Source organism: Acinonyx jubatus, chromosome C1, assembly GCF_027475565.1.
Source record: "Acinonyx jubatus isolate Ajub_Pintada_27869175 chromosome C1, VMU_Ajub_asm_v1.0, whole genome shotgun sequence".
Taxonomy (NCBI): Eukaryota; Metazoa; Chordata; class Mammalia; order Carnivora; family Felidae; genus Acinonyx; species Acinonyx jubatus.
In genome coordinates, this window is record NC_069381.1 from 103,441,902 (window position 1) to 103,466,785 (window position 24,884).

Genomic DNA, 24,884 nt, shown 5'->3' on the forward strand with positions numbered 1-24,884 from the left:
GCCGCTTAACTGACTGAGTCACTCAGGCGCCCCAGAAAAGATTTTGTTTTTATTAATGTTTATTTTTGAAGGAGAAAGAGACACAGCATGAGTGGGAGTGGGGCAGAGAGAGAGAGAGGGAGACACAGAAACCAAAGCAGGCTTCAGGCTCTGAGCTGTCAGCACAGAGCCCCACACAAGGCTCGAATTCACAAATCGTGAGATCATGACCTGAGCCGAAGTCAGACGCCCAACCAACTGAGCCATTCAGGCTCCCCAACCATATGAGTCTATTAGTGGTACTGCCAAAAAATAAAAATAAAGACATAAAAAAAGGTACTGTCTTGTTGTTATTTATTTATTTATTTATTTAGCCTTGCCATTATGTATCCTCTAATTACTGAACTCACATTACTTCTAGTATCTATTTTGTAGATTCTTTGTGACTTATTTTTTATTTTTTTTAAATGTTTATTCATTTTGGAGAGACAGAGATAGAGCATGAGTGGGGGAGGGGCAGAGACAGAGGGAGACACGGAATCTGAAGCAGGTTCCAGGCTCTGAGCTGTCAGCACAGAGCCTGATGCAGAGCTTGAACTCACAAACTGTGAGATCATGACCTGAGCTGGTCAGATGCTTAACCAGCTGAGCCACCCAGGTGCCCATGATTTTCTAATTAGACAAATCATGTTGGTTGCAAATAGAGACCGTTTAATTTCTTTCTTTCTTTTTTTTTAAAATGTTTATTTCTTTTTGAGAGAGCACACAAGTTGTGGAGAGACAGAGAGGGGTGACAGAGGATCTGAAGCAGGCTCTGAGCTGATGGTAGAGAGCCCAACGCAGGGCTCAAACTCACAAACCACAAGATCATGACCTGAGCCGAAAGAGAGAGTTGGATGCCTAACTGACCAAGCCACCCAGGCACCCCTGATTTCTTTCTTTCTAATCTGTATGCCTTTTATTTCTTTTTCGTTGTGTTACTGTACTTGGCTAGAACTTCTAGTTGTAGAGGAAACATCCTATTCTGTTCCCCTTTCAGTCTTTCAACGTTAAGTATGAGAAAGTCTTTGTGACCTTGGGTTAGACAAAGATTTCTTAGGATACTAACACCACAATCCATTAAAAATTCTTTTGCTTAATTGGACTTCATCAAAATCAAGAAATTTTGCTCTTTTAAAGATACTATTAAGAAAGGTTTGTAGTGATTTTCATTGGCATTACCTAAAACAAAAGCAGACAAAACCCACACAAATATCCTTCAACAAAAAAACTGACAAATGACAATAAAAAGAAATGTTACCTGTATTTTATCACAATTTTTAAAATAATGACTAAAAGAATAAAGTATTGGTATGCACAGCATAGATGTATGTCACATATTTTGCTAAGTGAAAGAAGTCAGACTCAAAAGGTTACATATTATATACTTTCATTTATATAACTATAGGAATTGGAGGGTGGGAGTGGGGTTCACTAAAAATGGGCTTGAAGGTTTTTGGGGGTAACAACTGTATCTTAACTGTGGTGGTTATACAACTATAAATTTGTCAAAATTCATAGGACTGTGCATTAAAAAGGGTGAATTCTGCCATATGTAAATCATACCTCAATAAACTTAAAAAATAGTAAATCAGTAACTGTTCTATTTTATAATATCTTCATCATAACATCTTGTCAGCTCTCTTAATTTTTTATCACTAAGGGGAGGTAGGTGCTATATCATTGTGATCATGTACATTTTCCTGATTATAAATGGAGTTCATTTTTGATTATTCACTATTCAAGATTCCTGTCTGTGAAATGTCTGTTATGACTTTTGCCCACATTAGAAATTACAAAGGGCTTCTCCCAATTCGAGGTTTGTCTTGGTACTGTCTTTATGGTGTCTTTTTGATGAAGAGAGGTTCTTAATTTTAATAATACTGAATTTTTGTATGTATTGTGGTAAGCATACTTGTTATTATTTGTTATGGTATAGCACACTGTCTGGCTTAGGAACTCTCCCTACTTTATGGTCATAGAGATGTTGTTCTGTATTTTGTGTTACAAGGTTTTTGTTTGGTTAGTCTTTTGTATTTGTCTTTATTCCACTCAGAATTAATTTTTATGTATGACACGATAGAATTCATTTTCAGTTTTTTCCAAATATAAAGACAATTGACCCTGTCCAATTTATTGAATAGTTTTCTCCTTTTCTCCACTGATCTGCAATACTGCCCTGTTGTAAATATCAGTTAAACACAGGTCTGTTTATGGGCTCTCCGTTCAGTTTCACCGGTCCATTTGTCTATTTTTTGCAAACTCCATAGTCTGTTATATGATGTTGTGGTATCTGGAAGACCAGATTCTTCTCCCTTATGTCTTTGTTATTCTGAGGGCTTTTCACATCCATATACAATAGAGGATCAGCTTTGTCAGATTCCTCAATATATTTTACTAGGATTTTGGTGGGAATTGTATTGAATCTAGTGATCAGTCTGGAAGAACTGATCTGATATATATGATAGTCTTCCCCTTATGGTTTCTCACTCTTTGTATTTAGGATTTTATGAGGTTATGTGACTCCTTTTTATTTCTAACAAGGAATTGTTATTTGCTAGCAATATCCATTTAAATGGACACTGAATTTTATCGAGAGTTTTTCTGTAAATGTAGTGAATGATATTTATAAGTTTTTAAAGGTTAAGCCACCATTGCATTCATGGGATAAATAAAGCATAGTCTTTATTATTATTTTTTTAAATTTTCTAATGTTTATTTTTGAGACAGAGAGTACAAGCAGGGGAGGGGCAGAGAGAGAGGGAGACACAGAATCCAAAGCAGGTTCCAGTCTGAGCTGTCAGCACAGAGCCCAATGTGGGGCTCAAACTCACGGACCACGAGATCATGACCTGAGCTGAAGTCAGACGCTTAACTGACTGAGCCACCCAAGTGCCCCCTTTAAAATATAGTCTTTATGTATTACTGTGGCTTCTTGCATTTCTGTGATCTTCAGACCATGGGTTCATACAATCTCAAGAAAGAAATTTTCCCAGCACAGTTACAAGAGAAGTCAATTATTGATTGTAAAAAGCAGACTAAGCAGATGAAGTATTTAAATTTTTTTTAATGTTTGTTTATTTTTGAGAGAGACAGAGTGTGAGTGGGGGAGGGGTAGATAGAGAGGGAGACACAGAATCCGAAGCAGGCTCCAGGCTCTGAGCTGTCAGCACAGAGCCTCATGTGAGGCTCGAACCCATGGAACCCAAGACCATGACCTGAGCCGAAGTTGGACTCTCAACCGATTGTGCCACCCAGGCGCCCCAGAGATGAAGTATTTAAGCATGCATTTATTTTTGTAGCTCATGTTGAGTCAGAGTCAGAGAAGAACCATTTGACTACTAGTTTCTAGACATGGGCCAATCAATTTAAGAAAGTAAAAAACTAAGGGTGCTGAAATAGGATTGTTTATATTGCCAGTTAAAGGCATTAAAATTGTTACCATCATTTCATAAGCATATTTTATATTTAAAAATATTTTTTTTAAGTTTATTTATTTATTTTGAGAGAAGGGGGTTGGGCAGAGAGAGAATCCCAGTGACAGCACAGAGCCTGATGCGGGGCTTGAACTCACAAACCCTGAGATCACGATCTGAGCCAAAATCAGGAATCGCAAGTCTTAACCAACTCAGCCACCTAGGCACCCCAAAAACAAATTTTAATTACCAGAAAAGTAGGAAGGGAGAATAAAGAATAATCCTTAACTTGGATACATCTTGCTTTAGGAAAAATGTGCTGGTATATCCTTATTTTTCTTATTTCTCTGTAAACCAGTGGAAGTTTCACAGGGGCCAATGCCAGAATTTGGGAACTAGTGCACCAGGCCATACTACACTGCTTCTTGGAACTGTTCTTTAAATAGATGGAGAAAAAAGTCAGGGCACAGTACCTAACTGCGACAACTGATTGGCAGACATGAGATTATGAAAGTTTTATGGAAACTAATTCTTCTAAGGTTTTTTTTTTTTTTTTTTTTTTAAGTTTCTTTATTCTAAGAGAGACAGAGAGTGAGCGGGGAAGGGGAAGGGATAGAGGGAGAGACAGAATCCCAAGCAGGCTTCGTGCTGTCAGCGCAGAGCCCAACGTGGGGCTCGAACTCACAAACTGTGAGATCATGACCTGAGCCAAAACCAAGAGTGGGACGCTCAACTTACTGAGCCACCCAGGCACCCCTCTAAGTTTTTTTGTAAATGTGTAATTTTACAACTCTTTGTTTCATACATGTTCTATGTAGCGGTGATATTAATGTTGAAATGATACCCTGGTGAATACATTGTTTCTCGTAAGTTATCCTTTCCTACTCCTGGCAGCATCTCTCTTCCCTACCTTCTAGAGAAGAATAAGGTATGGAGAGTGAGATAGGTTGTTGTGATGTAAGCTTAAGCATGTAATTACCAAGGTAAGTTTGTTTGAATAATTGATACGATCTGTTCTAAACACACAATGGAAATGTTTGGAAAGTTGTTTGGATCAGCCACACTGGTATTTCCTTTCATTGATATGAATAATAGTTGTACTAGTACTCATTGAAGGAATAGGAATAATCTTTCCTTGGGCTCAAGTTAGACTAAGGCAGACGGGCAGGTGGTCAACAAATACATATTAAAAGGCTAGTTCGTACTCAGCACTATGGAAGATAGAAAAGAAGTAAAAGGTATAATTCTGTTTTCAAAGAATTTACAGTGTAGCCAAAGAAAAGCTAATTTGTGAAACACTGCATATTAAATCTAAGAACAGTATGTGTTCAGAGCAAAGAAAGATGGAAGTGGTTTCAGGAGCTTTCTTTCATTGAGAACCAGAGATTTGACTTGGGATTTGAGATGAGAAGTCAAATAAATGAAAAGAGAAAAATAAGGTCATGTTAGATGGAAGGAATAGCATGAACAAATTTTTTTTTTAAGTTTTATTTATTTTAGGGGCGCCTGGATGGCTCAGTCAGTTAAGCGTCTGACTTTGGCTCAGGTCATGATCTCACGGTTTGTGAGTTCGAGCCCTGTGTCGGGCTCTGTGCTAACAGCTCCGAGCCTACAGCCTGCTTTGGATTCTGTGCCTCCTTCTCTGTCTGCCCCTCCCTCACTTGTACTCTGTCTCTCTCTGTCTCTCAAAAATAAATAAATGTAAAAAAAAAAATTTTTTTTTTAAGTAATCTCTACTCACAACATGGGGCTCAAACTCACAACCTTGAGATAAGAGTTTTATGCTCTTCTGACTGAGCCAGCCATGTGCTCCAGAACAGATTTTTGTTTAATGTTTTTATCTATCTATCTATCTATCTATTTATTTATTTATTTGAGAGTGAGCACGAGCGGGGAAGGGGTGGGGGGGGGGCGGGGGTGGGGACAGGGGAACCAAAGCAGACTCCATGCTGAGAGCCTGACAGCAGCAAGCTTGATGTGGGGCTTGAACTCATGAACTGTGAGATCACGACCTGAGCCAAAGTTGGACGTTCAACAAACTGAGCCAATGAGCCAACTAGGCACCCCAACAATTTTTAAATCTATGAGCAAACAGCTTGGCCATGTGATTAGTCAGTGCTGAGTCATGTAGTAGCAGAATTTGGGTTATAATCAACTTTTTAAAACATTTTGCTGATGAAATGATATGTACATAGTTATTCTGCATAGTTATTAGATATAAGCAATTAGACAAGATGAATCTCTATACTTAGTATTACTGCAATCAGACCAAATGTTTCTGAGGTCAGCTGAGAAGAAAACAGTTGACTTGAAGCTCAAAGACTTCTTTGAAGATGAGAGTTCCCAGGTGATCAGGCCTCTGTTTTTTTTGGCAGCTTAGATGTTTCACGAGCCTCCTAGATGTTAGCAGCCAGAGCAGAGCAAGGGGGAGTCCTAGGATTGGAGGAGCTAAAAAACACAAAGCTTGTTTTCTTTCCATTTTCAGAGGCCAAAGTTAAAAAGGAAGAAACTATTGCCATACATACCTTAATTTAGTTTAATTAGATGGTACTTTTTCCTGTACTTACCTTATATATACTAGCTTAGACTGGAAAAAACAATTACTCTTAGTGAAATATTTGAAATATTCTGCAACAGTAGTATATACGACAAATGTATTTTACATACATTATTTATTCCTTCCAAAAGCCTTTTGAACTATTATGTTCATTTTAAGATGCAGAAATCAAGGTTTGGAGACATGTAATTTTTGTCAAGATAATAACCCAGTTAGTAAGTGAGGTAGAATTTTATCTCTTTCTGGGTCCAATTTCTGTTTCCTAAATGAAAAGTTTTTAAGTTTATTTATTTTGAGACAATGCGCATGCTAGCAGGAGAGGGGCAGACAGAGAGAGGGAGACAGAGAATCCCATGCAGGTTCCACACTGTCAGCACAGAGCCCAATGCAGGCCTCAAAATCATGACCTGTGAGATCTTGACCTGAGCTGAAATCAAGACTCGGATGCTTAACTTACCAAGCCACCCAGGTGCCCCTCTGTTTTCTTTATACAATACCAACCTCTGAAAGGAGTGAGAATTCTGATACGTGGATTTGAGACAGGACTATCCTTAGCACCCAAGGTAGAACAGATTACATTGCTTATTTGATCCTCCTCTTTTCATGAGCATTTTCACCAATAATGGTGAAAGTAGGTCAAACTTCAAAAGAGTAAATGTTATAAAAGTGCAATGGTGCAGATTGTTTAAGACTCTGTAATAATAGATTTATAGAAGATGGACTTGGTTAACAAGGGACAGGAGTAAAAGATTTCTTCTCCTCTTAGATTATTGCATGGTGTTATCTAGGAGAACCCAGAACATTTGGGGTTAATTGATAGGAGAGAGAAGCAGATAGTTTGGAGCATAGGGGAAGATGAGATCTGGATGGGGGATGATTTTAGAAGTGAGGCTTTGGTTAGTATCTGTTTATCCAATAGAAGTTATTGTATACCTGCTAAATAGTTGACATTGGGATACAAAGCCACTGTGCTCAAGGAGCTCATGGTCTGCTGGGGAGACATTTGTTAATGGATATTTTCAACTCCAAGTGAACAGTATCTATGCACAAAGTGTTTTAGCAGTATTAAAAAAGGGCTTAAAATGTAGCAGTATAGTGGTCTTTTTTAAAAAAAAATTTTTTTTACATTTATTTATTTTTGAGAAACAGAGTGAGACAAAGCGTGAGCGGGGGAGGGTCAGAGAGAGAAGGAGACACAGAATCTGAAGCAGGCTCCAGGCTCTGAGCAAGCGGTCAGCATGGAGCCTGATGCGGGGCTCGAACCCACAAACTGTGAGATTGTGACCTGAGCCGAAGTCGGGTGCTCAGCTGACTGAGAGACCCAGGTGCCCCTGTAGTGGTCGTTTTAATGTACGTGCCCACGTAAGTAATGTACGTGCCCAAATCAAATTCCAAAAAGTATACAGTAAAAAAAAAATGAATTCCTTTATCATGACAGCCCCTGCTTCTCTTGATCCTTGGTTTCTTCTTTCTGCAGAGGCATTACTATTAACAGTTTCTTGTTATCTTCTCAGAGGTGTTCTCTGTGAATATAAAATGTATGCTTATTTGTATTTTTTGTGCACCTATAGTGAGTGACATACTACGTCATTGTGCTTTTCCCTTTATATCTTGGAGAAGGTTGTAAATGAACGATTGAATGTCCTCTGTTTAATAGTTATGTGCTGTTCAGTTGAGTGTAGATGATTTATTTGGCCAATCTCCTATTAATGGACTTTCAGGATATTTCTAGGCTTTTGTTGGAAATAGTGCTGCAGAGAGTATTTTTATACATAGATTTGTACATAGGGGCAGGCATATCTGTAGGATGAATTCCCAGTAGTCTGGAGAATGCACTGTAAAGCAGTAAAACTAGAGGCAGAGGAATTCTAAGTTAAATGCGAATACAGGTGTGACCTCCAGTAATGTATAGCTCTTGAGATCTGTAATTTCTATATTAGGATATCACATTCGTTTGTGTGATATTAGTGTAAGACTTAGTTTGTTGGGATGGCACATAGATTGCCAGGGTTCTTATATAACAATAGTATAACTGAGTTAGTACATGTTTCCCCAGTCCGAACAAGAACATCTCATTAAGGGAGAGGTTAAGGTAGATTTTAAGTTCGTTGATAAATCTGTTCCAGATAAGCTTAATTGTAAATCTGAGCCCCCAAGCAAAATATCAAAGCACTCTCTTTTTTTAATGTTTATTTATTTTTGAAATAGAGAAAGAATGCATGTGCATGGGGAGGGGCAGAGGGAGAGAATCCTAAGCAGGCTCCATGCTGTCAGCAGGAGTCCAGTGTGGGGCTTGATCTCATGAACAGTGAGATCATGATCTGTCCTGAAATCAGAGGAGTTGGATGCTTTTAACCAATGAACCACATAGATGCCCCTCTTTTTTTTTTTTTTTTTAAAGGCTTAGTAAACAAAGTGTCTCTGACTTTTTTTTTTTTTTTTTTAATTAGACCTGGGGAGAGGAACAGAGTGGGGGGGGGGGGAGAGAGAGAGAGAATGAGAATGAGAATGAGAATGAATATCTCAAGCAGGCTCCATGCTCAGTGCAAAGTCCAATGCTGGACTCCATCCCGTGAGTTTGGGATCATGACCTGAGTCAAAATCAAGAGTCGGGCACTCAACCGACTGAGCCACCAGGTCTGACTTCTAAAGAGTACAGCACTGTTCATTATCTTTAGTTCACAAAAGAGAAAGAAAATGGTATTTTAGCTTTTTAAAAAAGTCTTAGAAACTGTTTGAATGCCTCATTTTACAGAAGCTAGTTCTTGGCTCAGCCCTACACATAGGTGACCACACATCCTGATGGCATTAGCACCCTTTTCACTCTCATTGTGTCGCAGTTTAGATATAGATGATTGTCCTTACACAGTTGTGGATCATTGTGGCACTCCCAACGATTCTCTGTAGTTCAGTATTCTCTCTACCACCTTGATGCTCTTCCAGATAATTATTTTTTTCTTGTTAACTCTCAACAAATCTGCCGAGTGATTTTAAGGAAGTTGGAGGATTTATATTTTTAAACATTTCTCTCTTTTTTAATGTTTGCTTATTTTTGAGAGAAATCATGTACACATGCTGGGGAGGGGCAGAGAATGGAGACAGAGAATCCCAAGCAGGCTCCATGCTGTCAGCACAGAACCCAACTTGGAGCTCTAACTCTTGATCCATGAGATGAGCTAAAATCAAGAGTCAAGTGCTTAACCTACTGAACCACCCCAGGATTTATCTTTTTTAAAGAGAAGATATGGATTCTTTGTGAAAAGGTGTAATTTTCTTTAAGTATTTGTGTGGCACTGTCATTATTTGTACTAAATATCCTTACAAGTAAATTTTTTTTTAATTAAAAAAATTTTTTTTAACACTTATTTATTTTTGAGACAGAGAGAGAGCATGAGCAGGGGACGGTCAGAGAGAGAGGGAGACACAGAATCCGAAACAGGCTCCAGGCTCTGAGCTGTCAGCCCAGAGCCCGATGCGGGGCTCGAACTCACAGAGCGCGAGATCATGACCTGAGTTGAAGTCGGACGCCCAACCGACTGAGCCACCCAGGCGCCCCAAGTAAATATTTTTTTAAATTAGGCAAATATTTAAAGGCAATTGGGGGGGGGGGGGATGAGATGAGAGAGTAAACCATGAGACTCTATGGGAAAAGAGTGTGCCAAGCAGAGGGAGCAGGCTGCTTAAAGGACCCTGAGGTGGGTGTGACCCTGCATAGGCCAGGTGTGCTGTAGGCCTTTTATCAGTAAGGTGCCTGGAATGGAATGAATGGTGATCAGGACAGAGGATCAGAAATAATGTGGTGTCAGATTGTTTAGGACTTACAAGCCATTGTAAGATTTTGATCTTGAAGGAGGGGAACGTTATTGGAGGGGATTTAAATAGTGGAGTAATATGATCAGATTTATATTTTAAAAGGATCATTCTTCTGAGTTGAGGTTAGACTGAAGTGAGGCAAGGTAGAAGCAGGGAGACCAGTTAGGAGGCTACTACAATAATTAAAGCAAATGATGATTATGACTTAGACCAACAAAGTAGTAAGTAGTAGTTGGAATCTATGAATTTTTTAAAATTTGTTTTAAGGGGCACCTGGGTGAGTGTCTGACTTCAGCTCAGGTCACGATCTCGCGGTTCGTGGGTTCGAGCCCTGCGTTGGGCGCTGTGCTGACAGCTCAGAGCCTGGAGCCTGCTTCAGATTCTATGTCTTTCCCTTTCTCTGCCCCTCCCCTGCTCATGCTCTGTTTCTCTCTCTCAATAATAAAAGTTTAAAATTTTTTTTAAATTTGTTTTAAATAATTTCAAATTTAAAGTTGTGATATAATGCGAAGACCTCCTGTACGTTTCACCCAAATTCCCTAATAACATGTATCTCCTTATCTCTTACTGCTCTCTCCATATACACACACACTTCTTTCTGCTGAACTATTTGAAAGTATAAGGCAGCCATGATGCCCTATTTAATACTTCATTGTCTGTTTCCTAAAAACAAAGATATTCTTCTTCTATTGTTGCATTAATAAGCTTGGGTTGCCATACCAAAATACCACAAGTTGTTAAACAACATAAATTTATTTTCTCACATTTCTTTTTTTATTTATTTTTTATTTTAGAGATTGTGCAAGCAAACAAGCAGGGGAGGGACAGAGAGAGAGGGAGGGAAAGAATCTTAAGCAGGCTCCACACTCAGCATCGAGCCTGATTTGGGGTTCAATCTCATGACTCTGAGATCATGACCTGAGCTGAAATCAAGAGTTGGATACTCAACCGACTGAGCCATCCAGGTGCCGCTGTTTTCTCACATTTCTGAGGTGGAACGTGGAAAGCCCAAGATCAAAGTTCAATCCCAAGATCAAGGTTTGGCTTCTGGTGAAAGCTGTCTTCCTGATTCATAGACAGCCTCCTCCTTACTGTGTCCTCTCATGGTGGTCAGGGGTGTTGGGAGTAGGAGAGCCCTCTGGTGTCTGTTTCTTCCTATAGAAACACTCTTATCTTCCTATAAGGCCCCACCCTCATGACCTTGTTTAACCTTAATTACCTCCTCCCCCACTGGGGTTTAGGACTTCACCATATGAATTTTGGGGAGACACAGTTCAGTACATTGCAATGATTGTTGTATGACATCTGCACAACCACCAAGATCAGGGAATGAACACTGATACAGTACTGTCATGGACTCTACAGACTGCTTGAATTTTGCTAGTTACCCCAATAATGGTTAAAGGTACAGGGTCTTGTGTAGCAGTTAGTTGTCACGTCTTCTTATTTTTCTTCAGTCCGAACAGTCTTTCCTTATCTTTCATGACCTTTCATTTTTGAAGGACTTGGACCAGTAACTTGTAAACTATCCAAAAATTTGTATTTGATGTTTCCTTATGATTAGGTTCAGGTTATACAGTTTTGGACAAACATACTGCAGAAGTGATGCTGTGTTCTTAACTTGTTATATTTGGAGTAACATACTGTTGATCTGCCCTGTTTTAAAATTCTTTTTTTTTTTTTAAACATTTATTTATTATTGAGAGACAGACACAGAGCGTGAGCAGGGGAGGGGCAGAGAGAGGGGGAGACACAGAATCTGAAGCAGGCTCCAGGCTCTGAGCTGTCAGCACAGAGCCCGATGCGGAGCTTGAAGCCACGAACCGCGAGGTCATGACCTGAGCCAAAGTCAGACACTTAACTGACTGAGCCACCCAGGCGCCCCATGATCTGCCCTGTTAATAGTGATGTTAACTTCTGTCACTTGCTTAAGATGGTTTTTACCTATAAGGTTTCTCCACTGTAAAGTGAGTGTTTTGTGGAGAAGTAGTTTGAGACTTTATAAATTTCCTGTTCTGCATTAAACTTTCTCTCTCTAGCTTTAACATCTATGATTATTGTTGCTTGTGTCAGTTCTTACAGTGATGGTTGTGAAATGCTGGGTTTTTTTAATGCCATCAATCCTTATATATTGGTTAGTTGGCATTTGATTATAAAGCTGGGCTTTCCCCTTTCATCTGTTTATTTCAATACGTATTCATGGATTGCTGTTTTATTCAGTGGTTATAATCCTTTACTATTACTGATTTTGGCACTTGGCACTTGTCCATTCCATAGAGTTGGCCAGCAGGAACCCCTTGAAGGTAGAGCCTGTGTCCTTTTGACATCATTCTTTGAGCACTTTTTTACTTTGGTTCAAGGTGTTCCAAGCTCTTGAACCTTCTTTCCTGGCCTCCAATCAGCCATTTCTCCAAGAAGCCCTGGTTCTCTGAAACCAAGATCTAGATATTAGATACTGGGATATTATCACTTCTAGGCCTTTCCGTGGAAAGATTTAGGAAATAGTTGTATGTATACACACACACGTATACACAGACATTTCTTCCCTCTATAGTTATGTATATAACTATGAGGTTTATACCAAGACTCCAGTTACAGTCCCAACATAACAGGGTTTATTCTAATCTTCCCCCCTTCCACATTTGTAACTTCCTAAAGATAGCATTAATGAGATCTGTATTGTGACTTTGGATGTAGAGTATGAAAGAGAAAGAAGGGAGCCTGGGTGGCTCAGACAGTTAAGCATCTGACTCGATTTTGGCTCAGGTCATGATCTCACTGGTTTGTGGGATTGGGCCCCTCATTGGGCCCTGTGCTGACAGCGTGGAGCCTGCTTGAGATTCTCTCTCCCTCACTCTTTATCTGCCCCCCCCCCTCCGCCCGCTCTCGTGTTGGGAGCGTGCACTCTCTCTCTCTCTCAAAATAAATAAACATTTTTAAAAAGAAAGAGGAGTCAAGGGTGACTCAAGATTTTTGGCTGAAAAAAGCCACCAGAAGAAATGCCATTTACTGCGATGAGAAGACCATAGGAGGAGACAGTTCGGAGGAAGAGATTGGAAGGTCACATGTTGAGGCTAAACTGTGAATTAGACATGCAAGGGGAGGTGTTGGGGAGGCAGTTGGATATTTGAGTCTGCAGTTCAAAGAAAGGTCCAGGCTGAAATGCAGATTACTTCAAGACAACTAGTTGGGGCGCCCGGGTGGCTCAGTCGGTTGGGCGTCCGACCTCAGCTCAGTTCATGATTTCACAGTTCGTGAGTTGGAGCCCCACATCTGGCTCTGTGCTGACAGCTCGGAGCCTGGAGCCTGCTTTGCATATTGTATCTCTCTGTTCCTCTCTGTATCTCTCTGTTCCTCCCCCACTTGCACTCTGTCTCTCTGTCTCTCGCTCAAAAATAAAAAATAAAGATTAAAAAAATAAAAAAAAACCTTAATTCCATATCCTTTCTGATCTCTTTCACTGATTTTTTTTTTCTAACATGAAATCACTGTAATTACTGGGTTTTTAAAATTTTTTTATTTTTTTAATGTTTATTTTTGAGACAGAGGGAGACAGAGCGTGAGTTGGGGAGGGGCAGAGAGAGAGGGAGACACAGAATCTGAAACAGGCTCCAGGCTCTGAGCTGTCAGCACAGAGCCCGATGCAGGACTCAAATCCACAAACTGTGAGATCATGACCTGAGCCAAAGTCAGACACTTAACCGACTGAGCCACTTAGGAACCCCTGTTTTTGTTTTTGTTTTTGTTTTTTTAAAGGTTGACTCTTTATTTTAAAAAAGTTTTAATTACCAGAGTTCTTATTTCATCCATAGCCTGCTAGGTATTGAGCAGTTGATGGTTTGTTTGTTTTTTTTCTAATTTCTTTTTCAGTAAATTTTCATTTTATCTAATCCCAGAATTCAGATTTCTTTAGTTTATCCAGAAATGTCATTTACAGATGATTAGTCCAAACCTTTGTGCAGTTCAGGAACACAAATTAATTACATCAGATTATTTTGTCTCTTGAGACCCTTCATCTCTCCACTATGTTTTATGCCACTGATTTGTTTTTGTTTTGTTTTGCCTTTTCTATTTACTTTTTTTAATTTTTAAAAATTTACATCCAAGTTAGCATATAGTACAACAGTGATTTCAAGAGTAGATTCCTTAGTGCCCGTTACCCATTTAGCCCATCCCCCCTCTCACAATCCCTCCAGTAACCCTCTGTTTGTTCTCCATATTTAAGAGTTTCTTATATTTTGCCATCCTCCCTGTTTTTATATTGTTTTTGCTTCTCTTCCCTTGTGTTCATCTGTTCTGTGTCTTAAAGTCCTCGTATGAGTGAAGTCATATGATATTTGTCTTTCTCTGACTAATTTCACTTAACATGGAACCTACAGTTCCATCCATGTAGTTGCACATGGCAAGATTTCATTCTTTTTGATTGCTGAGTAATACTCCATTGTGTGTGTGTGTGTGTGTGTGTGTGTGTGTGTGTGTGTGTGTGTATACACCACATCTTCTTTATCCATTCATCCATTGATAGACATTTGGGCTCTTTCCATACTTTGGCTATTGTTGATAGTGCTGCTATGAACATTGGGGTGCATATGCCCCTTCGAAACAACACACCTGTATCCCTTGGATAAATACCTAGTAGAGTAGTACAGTTGCTGGGCCATAGGGTCGTTCTATTTTCAATTTTTTGAGGAACCTCCCTACTGTTTTCCAGAGTGGCTGCACCAGTTTGCATTCCCACCAGCAATGCAAAAAGAGATCCTCTTTCTCCGCATCCTCGCCAACATCTATTGTTGCCTGAGTTGCTAATGTTAGCCATTCTGACACGTGTGAGGTGGTATCTCATTGTGGTTTTGATTTGTATTTCCCTGATGATGAGTGATGTTGAGCATTTTTTCATGTGTCGGTTGGCCATCTGGATGTCTTCTCTGGAGAAGTGTCTATTCATGCCTTTTGCCCGTTTCTTCACTGGATTATTTGTTTTTTGTGTGTTGAGTTTGATAAGTTCTTTATAGATTTTGGATACTAACCCTTTATCCGATATGTCGTTTGCAAATATCTTCTCCCATTCTGTTGGTTGCCTTTTAGTTTTGCTGATAGTTTCCTTTGCTGTGCAGAAGCTTTTTATCTTGATGAGGTCCCAATAGTTCATTTTTGCTTTTGTTTCCCTTGCCTCCAGAGACATGTTGAGTAAGAAGTTGCTGCGGCCAAGATCAAAGAGGTTTTTGCCTGCTTTCTCCTCGAGGATTTTGATGGCTTCCTGTCTTACATTTAGGTCTTTCATCCATTTTGAGTTTCTTTTTGTGAATGGTGTAAGAAAGTGGTCCAGATTCATTCTTCTGCATGTTGCTGTCCAGTTTTCCCAGCACCACTTGCTGAAGAAACTCTTTATTCCATTGAATATTTTTTCCTGCTTTGTCAAAGATTAATTGGCCATACATTTGTGGGTCCATTTCTGGGTTCTCTCTTCTGTTCCATTGATCAGTGTCTGTTTTTGTTTCAGTACCATACTGTCTTGATGATTACATACAGCTTTGTAATACAGCTTGAAGTCCATATGCCACCGATTTGTTAATGGATTGGGCCAGTTGCCCTGCAGAATATCTCACTTTATAGATTTGTCTGGTTGCTTTCTTGCTGTGTTATTAGCTCTTTTTATTATTTCAAACAATAAAATTACCTGCAGCTTTTTCTAACACACCCTTTTTTATAAAAACTTCATGGTCTTTGTTAGCCACAAAATAAGGGTTAAAACTTTCTTAGCTCAATATATAGTAACCATCAGAATTTGTCATCTCTGCCTATTCTCCCACTGTTCTTCCAGCCAAACCCATGTCCTGGTCTGAGACACAAATAGAAGTAGGTAGTGATTGGTGCGCCTAGGTGGCTCAGTTGATTGAGCATCTGACTCTTGGTTTTGGCTCAGGTCATGATCTCTCCGTCATGGGATCAAGCCCCATGTCAGGCTCTGAGCTGGGCATGGAGCCTGCTTGAGATTCTTTCTCTCTCCCTCTGTCTCTTTCCCCAGCTCGTACCCCCCCCCCCCAAATAAAAAAATTAAAAAAAAAGAAATCAGTAGTGATTAAGAATATAGACTTTGGAGCCAGATTGTATGTATTTAAAAATATTATTATTTTTTTAATTTTTATTTTTAACGTTTACCTGTTTTTGAGAGATAGAGACAGAGCATGAGCAGGGAAGGGGCAGAGAGAGGGGGAAACAGAATCTGAAGCAGGCTCCAGGCTCTGAGCTGTCAGCACAGAGCCTGACGTGGGACTCAAACTCATGGACCGTGAGATCATGACCTGAACTGAAGTTGGGTGCTTAACTGAGCCATTCAGGTTCCCCTCTATTTAATTTTTTTTAATACTTACTTTTTTTGTTTTTAATTTTTTTTAATGTTTATTTATTTTTGAGACAGAGAGAGCATGAATGGGGGAGGGTCAGAGAGAGAGGGAGACACAGAATTGGAAGCAGGCTCCAGGCTCTGAGCTGTCAGCACAGAGCCCGACGCGGAGCTCGAACTCACAGACTGTGAGATCATGACCTGAGCCGAAGTCGGATGCTTAACCGACTGAGACACCCAGGCGCCCCAATACTTACTTTTTGACAGAGAGAGAGAGAGAGAGAGACAGACAGACAGAGTGCGGTGACAGGGGGAGGGGTGGAGGAGAGGCAAAGAGAGATATGGAGACACAGAATCCGAAGCAGGCTCCAGGCTCTGAGCTGTCAGCACAGAGCCCAACGCGGGGCTCAAACCCATGAGCTGTGAGATCATGACCTGAGCCGAAGTCAGATGCTCAACTGACTAAGCCACCAAGGTGCCCCCAGACTGTCTGAATTTAAATTCCAGCTTCAGTACTTACTTACTTCATACTTCATACTTTGGACAGTTCATGCCATTCCATCTGTTAAATGCAGCTAATAGTACCAACCTCATAGGATTGTTGTAAGGATATCAGTTAATCTATGTGTCATCTTGAAGTGCCTGAGTGGCTTAGGCTGTTGAGTGTCTGATTCTCGATTTCAGTTCAGGTCATGATCCCAGAGTTGAGGGACTGAGTCCTGCATCGGGCTCTGTGCTAAGCATGGAACCTACTTAATATTCTCTATTTCTCTCCCTCTGCCCCTGTCTCCTGCTCACACTCACTCTCTCTAAAAATAAATTAAGTAAATATTTGTATCATCTTTAAAAATGTCTAGCACATAGAAAACTCTTCCTGCCTACAAAAATACAACTTCTTCATCAGACATTTAACATATATTATTTAAGCACCTGCCACACACTCAATTAGTCATTGAGGACTTAGCAATAAACAAGACAGAATTCCAGCCTTTGGGGAGCTTATACTCTAGTGGAAATTGCAGAGAAGTACACTACAATGTGATAAATGCATGACAGGTATGGGTTCAGGATGTACTAAAGGCCTTATCTTACGGAGTCAGGGGAAGCTTCATGGAAGATGTCATATGTAAGCTGAGAGTTGAAGGAGGGAAAGGAATTAGCCTGTTGAAATGGGTGGTAAGACGGGTAGGAGGTGGGGCTTGATGATGAGAACAAATTGTAGGTCAGTAAACTGCACCTTTAAGGTCAGTAAACTGCACCTAAAGAAAACAAGTAAGCAAGAACTCTGCGGAGGGTTTGGAAAGCATTCAGGATGGGTCTTCTCAAACCCCACTGCCTTTAGGCATCTTCTCAGGCTACCTCAGCCAATTTTTCTCATTCTTCTGACTTTCAATAGTGATTTGACTATAGAGTGTAGGTTTTACATTGAGAAGAAATTGCATTAAAATAGTTTGGGGAGGTTTGTTTGGGGAAGAAGTAGAGATAAGATGGGGGGAGACCGGAATCTGTCATGAATTAAATTTAAAATTTTGGACTTTTTCCCACGGATGAGTAGAAAACACAAGATATTTAGGATGGGTTCTCCTAGAAAAGGAAAATTCAGAGAGAGAGAGAGAGAGAGTGAGCTCATGTGCAAGGTTTCTGGGAACTGTGAGTTCTTCCTTAAAGATAGAACTTTGAAGGGGAAGAGATGAGACTGAAAGAGAAGGTAAGATCCAGATCATAAATGAAGACCATGGTGTTTAGGCATTTTCCAGTGAGCAGTTGGAAGTCGTTGACAGATTCGATATGGGAGACAATTAGATAATGAGAAGCAAATTTAGCAATTGAGAGAGTGAACTTGAGGGGACTAAGTCTAGAGGCAAGGTCCCAGTTAGGAGGGTACTGCAGTAGTAGTCCAGGTAAAAGGTGATGAAGCCAGCAAAGAGCAACAGGAAGAAGAGAAGGAAAAGAGGGGAAAGCTTTGACAAATATTATTGGAGTAAAAATTGGCTGGACTTGGAGACTTATCAAATATGGTGAGGGTCTCCTATGGAGTAGGAAGAGTCCAAAAATGTTGCTAAAATTCTGGCTAAATACAAGAGCAGTAACAGAAGAGGAGGAAGATTAGTAATAAAATATTGAAAAATCAAGCTCAAGGTGCCTCTGAGACATGGACGTGGGTGTGTGCATTGACTGATAAAGGGAAATCCAGGGTTGGTATCTGTGGACATGGGAGTCATTGATGCATAAGTGGTGGGAGTTAAAGTGGTACAAGTGGACGGTTTTGCAGGTAGCATTCCATTTTCTGTGTGCTAAGCACTGTCCTGAATGCTTTACATACATTGTTCCATTTAATTCTTTTCTTTTTATTTTTGAGAGAGAGAGAGAGACAGAGCATCAATCGGGGAGAGGCAGAGAGAGACAGAGACACTGGATCCAAAGCAGGCTCCAGGCTCTGAGCTGTCAGCACAGAGCCCGACACAGGGCTTGAACTCAACCATGAGATCGTGACCTGATCCAAAGTCGGATGCTCAACCAACTGAGCCACCTAGGCGCCCCTTCATTTAATTCTTATAACAACTCTATGAAGTTGTCATTTTACAAAGAAAAAGAAAGTGTAATATAGGAGAGTTAAGTAGTATAAAAAAACCCCAAGGCTGATAAGCGACAAAGTCAGGAATGGAGTAAAGTATCTGACTTAAAACCTGAAATCTTAAAACATCGTGCCATGGGTGAATTGAGAAGAGTGCTCAGGAGAGAACCCTGGGGAGCTTTAACATTTAAAGGAGGATGGTCATGGATGGAGCAGTCTATCTGCACATATATGTAGATATTTGCATATATGGAGAAGGAACCAGAGAGGTAGGAAAACCAGGAAGGTGGCTGTGACAGAAATGGAAAGAGGAATTACCACAACATTGTGCCAGAAGCCACAATGAAATAACATTTTAAATTTTTTCATTGGGTTTAATAATTTGGAATTTACTGGTAACCTTGGTAATTGCTGTTTGGTGGCAACATAAATGAGATAGCGTAATTTGTGTAAAATTCTTAAGCATAGTAGATTGCATATTTTAAGCACAGCAAAAAAAAAAAAAAAAGTCTCTCGTATAGTTACAGGAGTTAAAGTGGAGACAGTGAGGACTCTTTTAGATACCTGAATCTAAAAGATCTTAACTGACTCAGGTAAGTTGATTTGGTTGGGTTTAAATATGGATACATTTTTTGAGAAAACAGAATTTCCATCTAATGACTTCTGCTTTCTGTGTAGAGTAGCATATAAACTTATCTGTTGAGAGTGAGAAGGAATGTGGTGAAACAGGGGGCTTGAGAAGAGTGGTAAAAATTTGAAATCACTCTTAACAGATGAAAGAGGATGCTGATTAAGAACATGTGGAAGCAGGGGCACCTGGGTGGTTTAGTCGGTTAAGCGTCTGACTTTGGCTCAGGTCATGATCTCACTGTTCTTGAGTTCGAGCCCCATGTTGGGCTTTGTGCTGACAGCTCAGAGCCTGGAGCGTCTTCAGATTCTGTGTGTCCCTTTATTTATGTCTGTTCCTCCCCTGCTCATACTCTCAATCTCAAAAATAAAGATTACCAAAAAAAAAAAAAGAACATGTGGAAGCACTGTAGCATTGTAGTGGCAAGGGCCCAGTTGAAGGAGATTAAATTTATATGGTTTCAGTCCTCCTGATGGTATGATTTTTCTCCAGCACAATCCAGGAGCAGAAATAAAGGTGCAGTAAAGGTATTTAGATTGATCCAGATTTAGGATTTTGTTGAATGCATGTGATGGAAAGGCTAGATTAGGGAAGAAAAGGAAAAGAAAATGAACGTTTTTTATTTTTTTATTTTTTTAATTTTTTTTAACGTTTATTTATTTTTGAGACAGAGAGAGACAGAGCATGAATGGGGGAGGGTCAGAGAGAGAGGGAGACACAGAATCTGAAACAGGCTCCAGGCTCTGAGCAGTCAGCACAGAGCCCGACGCGGGGCTCGAACTCACGGACCGCGAGATCGTGACCTGAGCCGAAGTCGGACGCTTAACCGACTGAGCCACCCAGGCGCCCCGAAAATGAACGTTTTAATAAAAGAATGGTTTAAATAATAGATCAAAGACTGTGGAATTGATAGAGAAAAAATTGAGTAAAAAAAAGTGACTAAAGTTAGAGAAAATATAGAACTTAGATCTTGATGAACAGATAGAAGGGGAGTAGGAGGCTGTGGTCAGAAAAGGGGATTTTAAAATGCACAGAAGAGTGGTTCTTGGAGGTCACTGAATTTAAGATAAGATATTGAGAGACTAGAAAATGTGATGGATCATCCAAAAGGACATTAAACTTGTCTAGGATATAATGAAACTTGGGGTGGTTTTGCTTGAGGTTCTAGAAGGCAGATTGATTTGGCCTTTGAAAAACTTGATCTAGGTGTGTGGTCAAATTACTTATGTCCTAGGACCTAGTGCTGTAAGTAGCAGATAGCAGGATTTAGGTGTATCTGAGTAGTATGTGGACTAGTTGATTAAAAAAAAAAAGAGTCTATCTACAATAATAATGTAGAGGAGGTTAAGCAGTTTGCCTAAGGTCACATTCTGGGTGGTTCTAAAGCCCATACTCTTTCCATTAACCCTGGTGTATTTGGAGTTAGCTGAGCTTCCGGAGAACAATTTCATTTTAGCTTCTCCAGAGATAATGAGGTTTTTAGTGCCAAACATCTACAAAGTGAAATGGAAATCTACCCAAGGAGCACCTTGAACAGAAAATTAACCTGAAGTAGTCAAGGTTTTTAGGTACCAATTTCAATAAATTGATCCATTAGTTCATTTTTCTGTTTATCTGTTATACACCCATATAATAGTTTACACAGTTTGAGAATAATTGAACTAAGTGTAATTTGACTCATTTGGTTTAATTTATTGTCTTTTGTCATTTCTAGCTGCCTATCCCCACCGTTTGAATCTCTTCTACCTTGCTAATGATGTCATCCAGAACTGCAAAAGGAAAAACGCAATCATTTTCCGTGAATCATTTGCTGATGTCCTTCCTGAAGCAGCTGCTCTAGTGAAGTAAGTAAATTCTTACTGCTTTTTGGGATCTAAGCTTAGAAAATTACAAATTTTAGTTCACCTTTTTACCTGTTAGTAAGAATTGTTAATAATTCTACATGCTTAAAGACCGAAGGATATTTTGCTCAAATTGTTCATGTAACATTCCCACTAATACACATATTTTTCTTTTAAACATTCTTTCTTCTCTCTCTCTTTTTTTTTTTTAATGTTTTTATTTATTTTTGAGAGAGAGAGAACAAGTTGGAGAGGGGCACAGAGAGAGGGAGACAGAGGATCTGAAGTAGGCTCTCCACCAACAGCTAAGAGCCTGATGCAGGGCTCAAACTCTCGAACCCTGAGATCTTGACCTGAGCCGAAGCCAGACCCTTAACCAATTGAGCCATCTAGGCGCCCTTCTTTCTTCCCTTTTTGAAAGCTTGTTTGTTATTTACTCTCTCCCTCTTTACTACCTTGACCATATATATCTCTTGGTCATATTCTTTGGTTGGGAGTACTTTCCAACTGTTTCTTCTGTTTCCATATTCTTTTACACATTTCCTTTCTTCTTTCAGTCTTTTTGAAATCTTGCACCCTCTATGACATCTGTGTAATTAAAGAGATATGGAAATATTTATTCCCAACCTCGTATTGATTTATTCTATCCTTAGTGAAATTGTATGCAGTGTTTCCCAAAGTATGGAATACTTAACATTTGATCTTACTTTTACTCTGTATTAATAGTGTTTTCCTGGTGTTTCACCCATATTTGCAAGTTGTTTATTTGGTTTAAGAGGCATACACACCCAACTGGAGGATAAACAATTATATGGAACAATCAAAATAGTTAAATATTAACTCAAATTATATATTGACTAGCATAGTATTATATGCTTGTATAAATAATGTGACTATTGCATATTACCGATCCATTTGTTAGTATTAACCCATTAAAAACAGAACGATCTCTTTTCCTTCCTTTGGATTATTAAGTTGAGGTGTTTATTTTGGTCCTACTTGAATGTGCTGTGTAATACAGATTTATACCCACGTCAGAGTACATAAAATGGAGGTGCCTGGCTGGCTCAGTCAGTAGAGTGTGTGATTCTTGATCTCCCACAGTTTGTGTAGAAATAGGTTATAAATTCAAAATTGTTATACAAATGTTATTTGCAACTCACGGTGACTAACTTTGCAGGGAAGCATATTGAATTTTATTATTTCTTTTTACAAAATGAGAAAACTGAAGCCCAGTGCAGTTAAGAAATTGCCCAAAAGTAAAATGTCAATTTAGTAAAAGAGGTGAGAATAGAATTGAGATTTTTTTCTGACTCTTAGTCCCCTAATTCTTTCTTTTTTTGTTGTTAATTTTCTTTTTTTTAATTTACATCCAAATTAATTAGCATATAGTGCAACAATGATTTCAGGAGTAGATTCCTTGATGCCCCTTACCCATTTAGCCCATCTCCCCCCCCCCCACACTCCCTCCAGTAACCCTGTGTTCTCCATATTTATGAGTCTCTTATGCTTTGTCCCCCTTCCTGTTTTTATATTAATTTTGCTTCCCTTATGTTCATTTGTTTTGTCTCTTAAAGTCCTCATATGAGTGAAGTCACATGATACGTGTCTTTCTCTGACTATTTTCTCTTAGCATGATACCCTCCAGTTCCATCCACGTAGTTGCACAGGCAAGATTTCATTCTTTTTGATTGCTGAGTAATACTCCATTGTATGTATATACCACATCTTCTTTATCCATTCATCCGTCGATGGATGTTTAGGCTCTTTCCACACTTGGGCTATTGTCGATAGCACTGGGGTGCTAAACATTGGGGTGCATGTGCCCCTTCGAAACAACACACCTGTATCCCTTGGATAAATAACCTAATAGTGTAATTGCTGGGTCATAGGGTAGTTCTATTTTTAATTTTTTGAGGAAGTTCCATACTGTTTTCCAGAGTGGCTGCACCAGCTTGCATTCCCACCAGCAATGCAAAAGAGATCCTCTTCCTCTGCCTCCTCACCAACATCTGTTGTTGTCTGAGTTGTTAATGTTAGCCATTCTGACTGGTGTGAGGTGGTATCTCATTGTGGTTTTGATTTGTATTTCCCTGATGATGAGTGATGTTTAGCATTTTTTCACGTGTCAGTTGGCCATCTGGATGTCTTCTTCAGAGAAGTGTCTATTCATGTCTTTTGCCCATTTCTTCACTGGATTATTTGTTTTTGTTGTTGTTAATTTTTTTAATATTATTTATTTTTGAGACTGAGATAAAGTGTGAGTGGGGGGAGGGCAGAGAGAGAGGGAGACACAGAATCCGAAGCAGGCTCCAGGCTCTGAGCTGTCAGCACAGAGCCCGATATGAGGCTCAAACTCATGAACCGCAAGATCATGACCTGGACTGAAGCTGGACACTTAATAGACTAAGCCACCCAGACACCCAGCCACCTGTTACTTCTATTTTACAGTATAGTCCGCCTAAACTTAACTTACAGTTTTTCATTTTTTTAAATGATTATTTGAGAGAGAGAGAGAGAGAGAGAGAGAGAAAGAGCACCAGTAGGGGAGGATGTCAGAGAGAATCCCAAGCAGGCTCCATACTGTCGGCATGAGCCCCACAGGGGGCTTGATCTCACAAACTGTGAGATCACAACCTGAGATCAAGAGTCAGATGCTCAACCAGCACCCAGGCGCCCCTTTTTTAAATTTTTTTTTAAATGTCTTACTTACAGTTTTTCATCTTATAATGGCCCCTTAGTAATTTAAATTCTTGTCTCTACATTTCTTAGTTACCAGAGGCTGATTATTTTCCTGTTTCTCCCTCCTTTTCTCTCTGCCTTTAAATTTCCCATTATCATCTCTATTTGATGTATTTATACTATTATGATATTCTTCTAACTACTTTCTCAGTGTCTGATATCCTTTTCATTCACTTCAGGCTATGATGATTTAACACTATAGGCTCTGGAACCAGTGTACCTGGGTTTGAATCCTGGTTCTGCCACCTTCCAGCTATATAACTTTAGGCAATATAAATTAGCCTCAATTTAGGGGAGGTGGGAAGTGGGTAAGCTAAATGGGTATTAAGGAGGGTACTTGTGGTGAGCACTGGGTGTTGTATGTAAGTGAATGAATCACAAAACTCTACTACTGAAACCAATATTATACTAAATGTTAACTAACTGGAATTTAAATAAAAACTTGAAAAAGAAAAGTAAATAAAACTAGTGGGTTTCCACATCAAACCCATAAAAAAAATAAATTAGCATCAGTTTTTTTATCTGTATATTCTTATCTGTATAAATCTGCCAATAATAGTACCCACCCCATAGAGCATGGGAACTAAATGAGTTAATATTATATAGAGAGAGTGCTTAGAAAAGCCACTGGCATATAATGAACACTTAATAAGTGTTAGTTGCTGCTGTGATGTTGAGGTTGACAATAACGATTACTCCTGTGATTATTATTAACAAATTAATGTTACCAAATCACTGTTGTGACCCTTCTTTTAAAAATATTTTTATATTAGTATATAATTTAACACATTCCTTTCCATGTTTGTTATTCTTTGACTCTCAAACCAATTATATAATTAGAGGCAAAAAGTATTATCTTCATTTTGCAGATGAGAATACTGATAATAAATGATACAAAACTACTTTAAGATAGGAAATTGGGGACACCTGGGTGGCTCCGTTCTTGGGGCA

General features: G+C 39.4%; 1 protein-coding gene across 12 annotated transcripts in view; it reads left to right on the forward strand.

The window, feature by feature from the left end:
* RPRD2 (regulation of nuclear pre-mRNA domain containing 2) overlaps positions 1-24,884 on the forward strand; it is a 103,543-nt gene that overhangs the window by 27,861 nt on the left and 50,798 nt on the right. For all 12 annotated transcript variants that reach the window (XM_027056263.2, XM_027056266.2, XM_027056261.2 and 9 more), the window contains exon 2: positions 21,065-21,194. In XM_027056263.2, the coding sequence (XP_026912064.1) occupies positions 21,065-21,194 (130 nt within the window). The remainder of the gene's footprint in view (positions 1-21,064; positions 21,195-24,884) is intronic.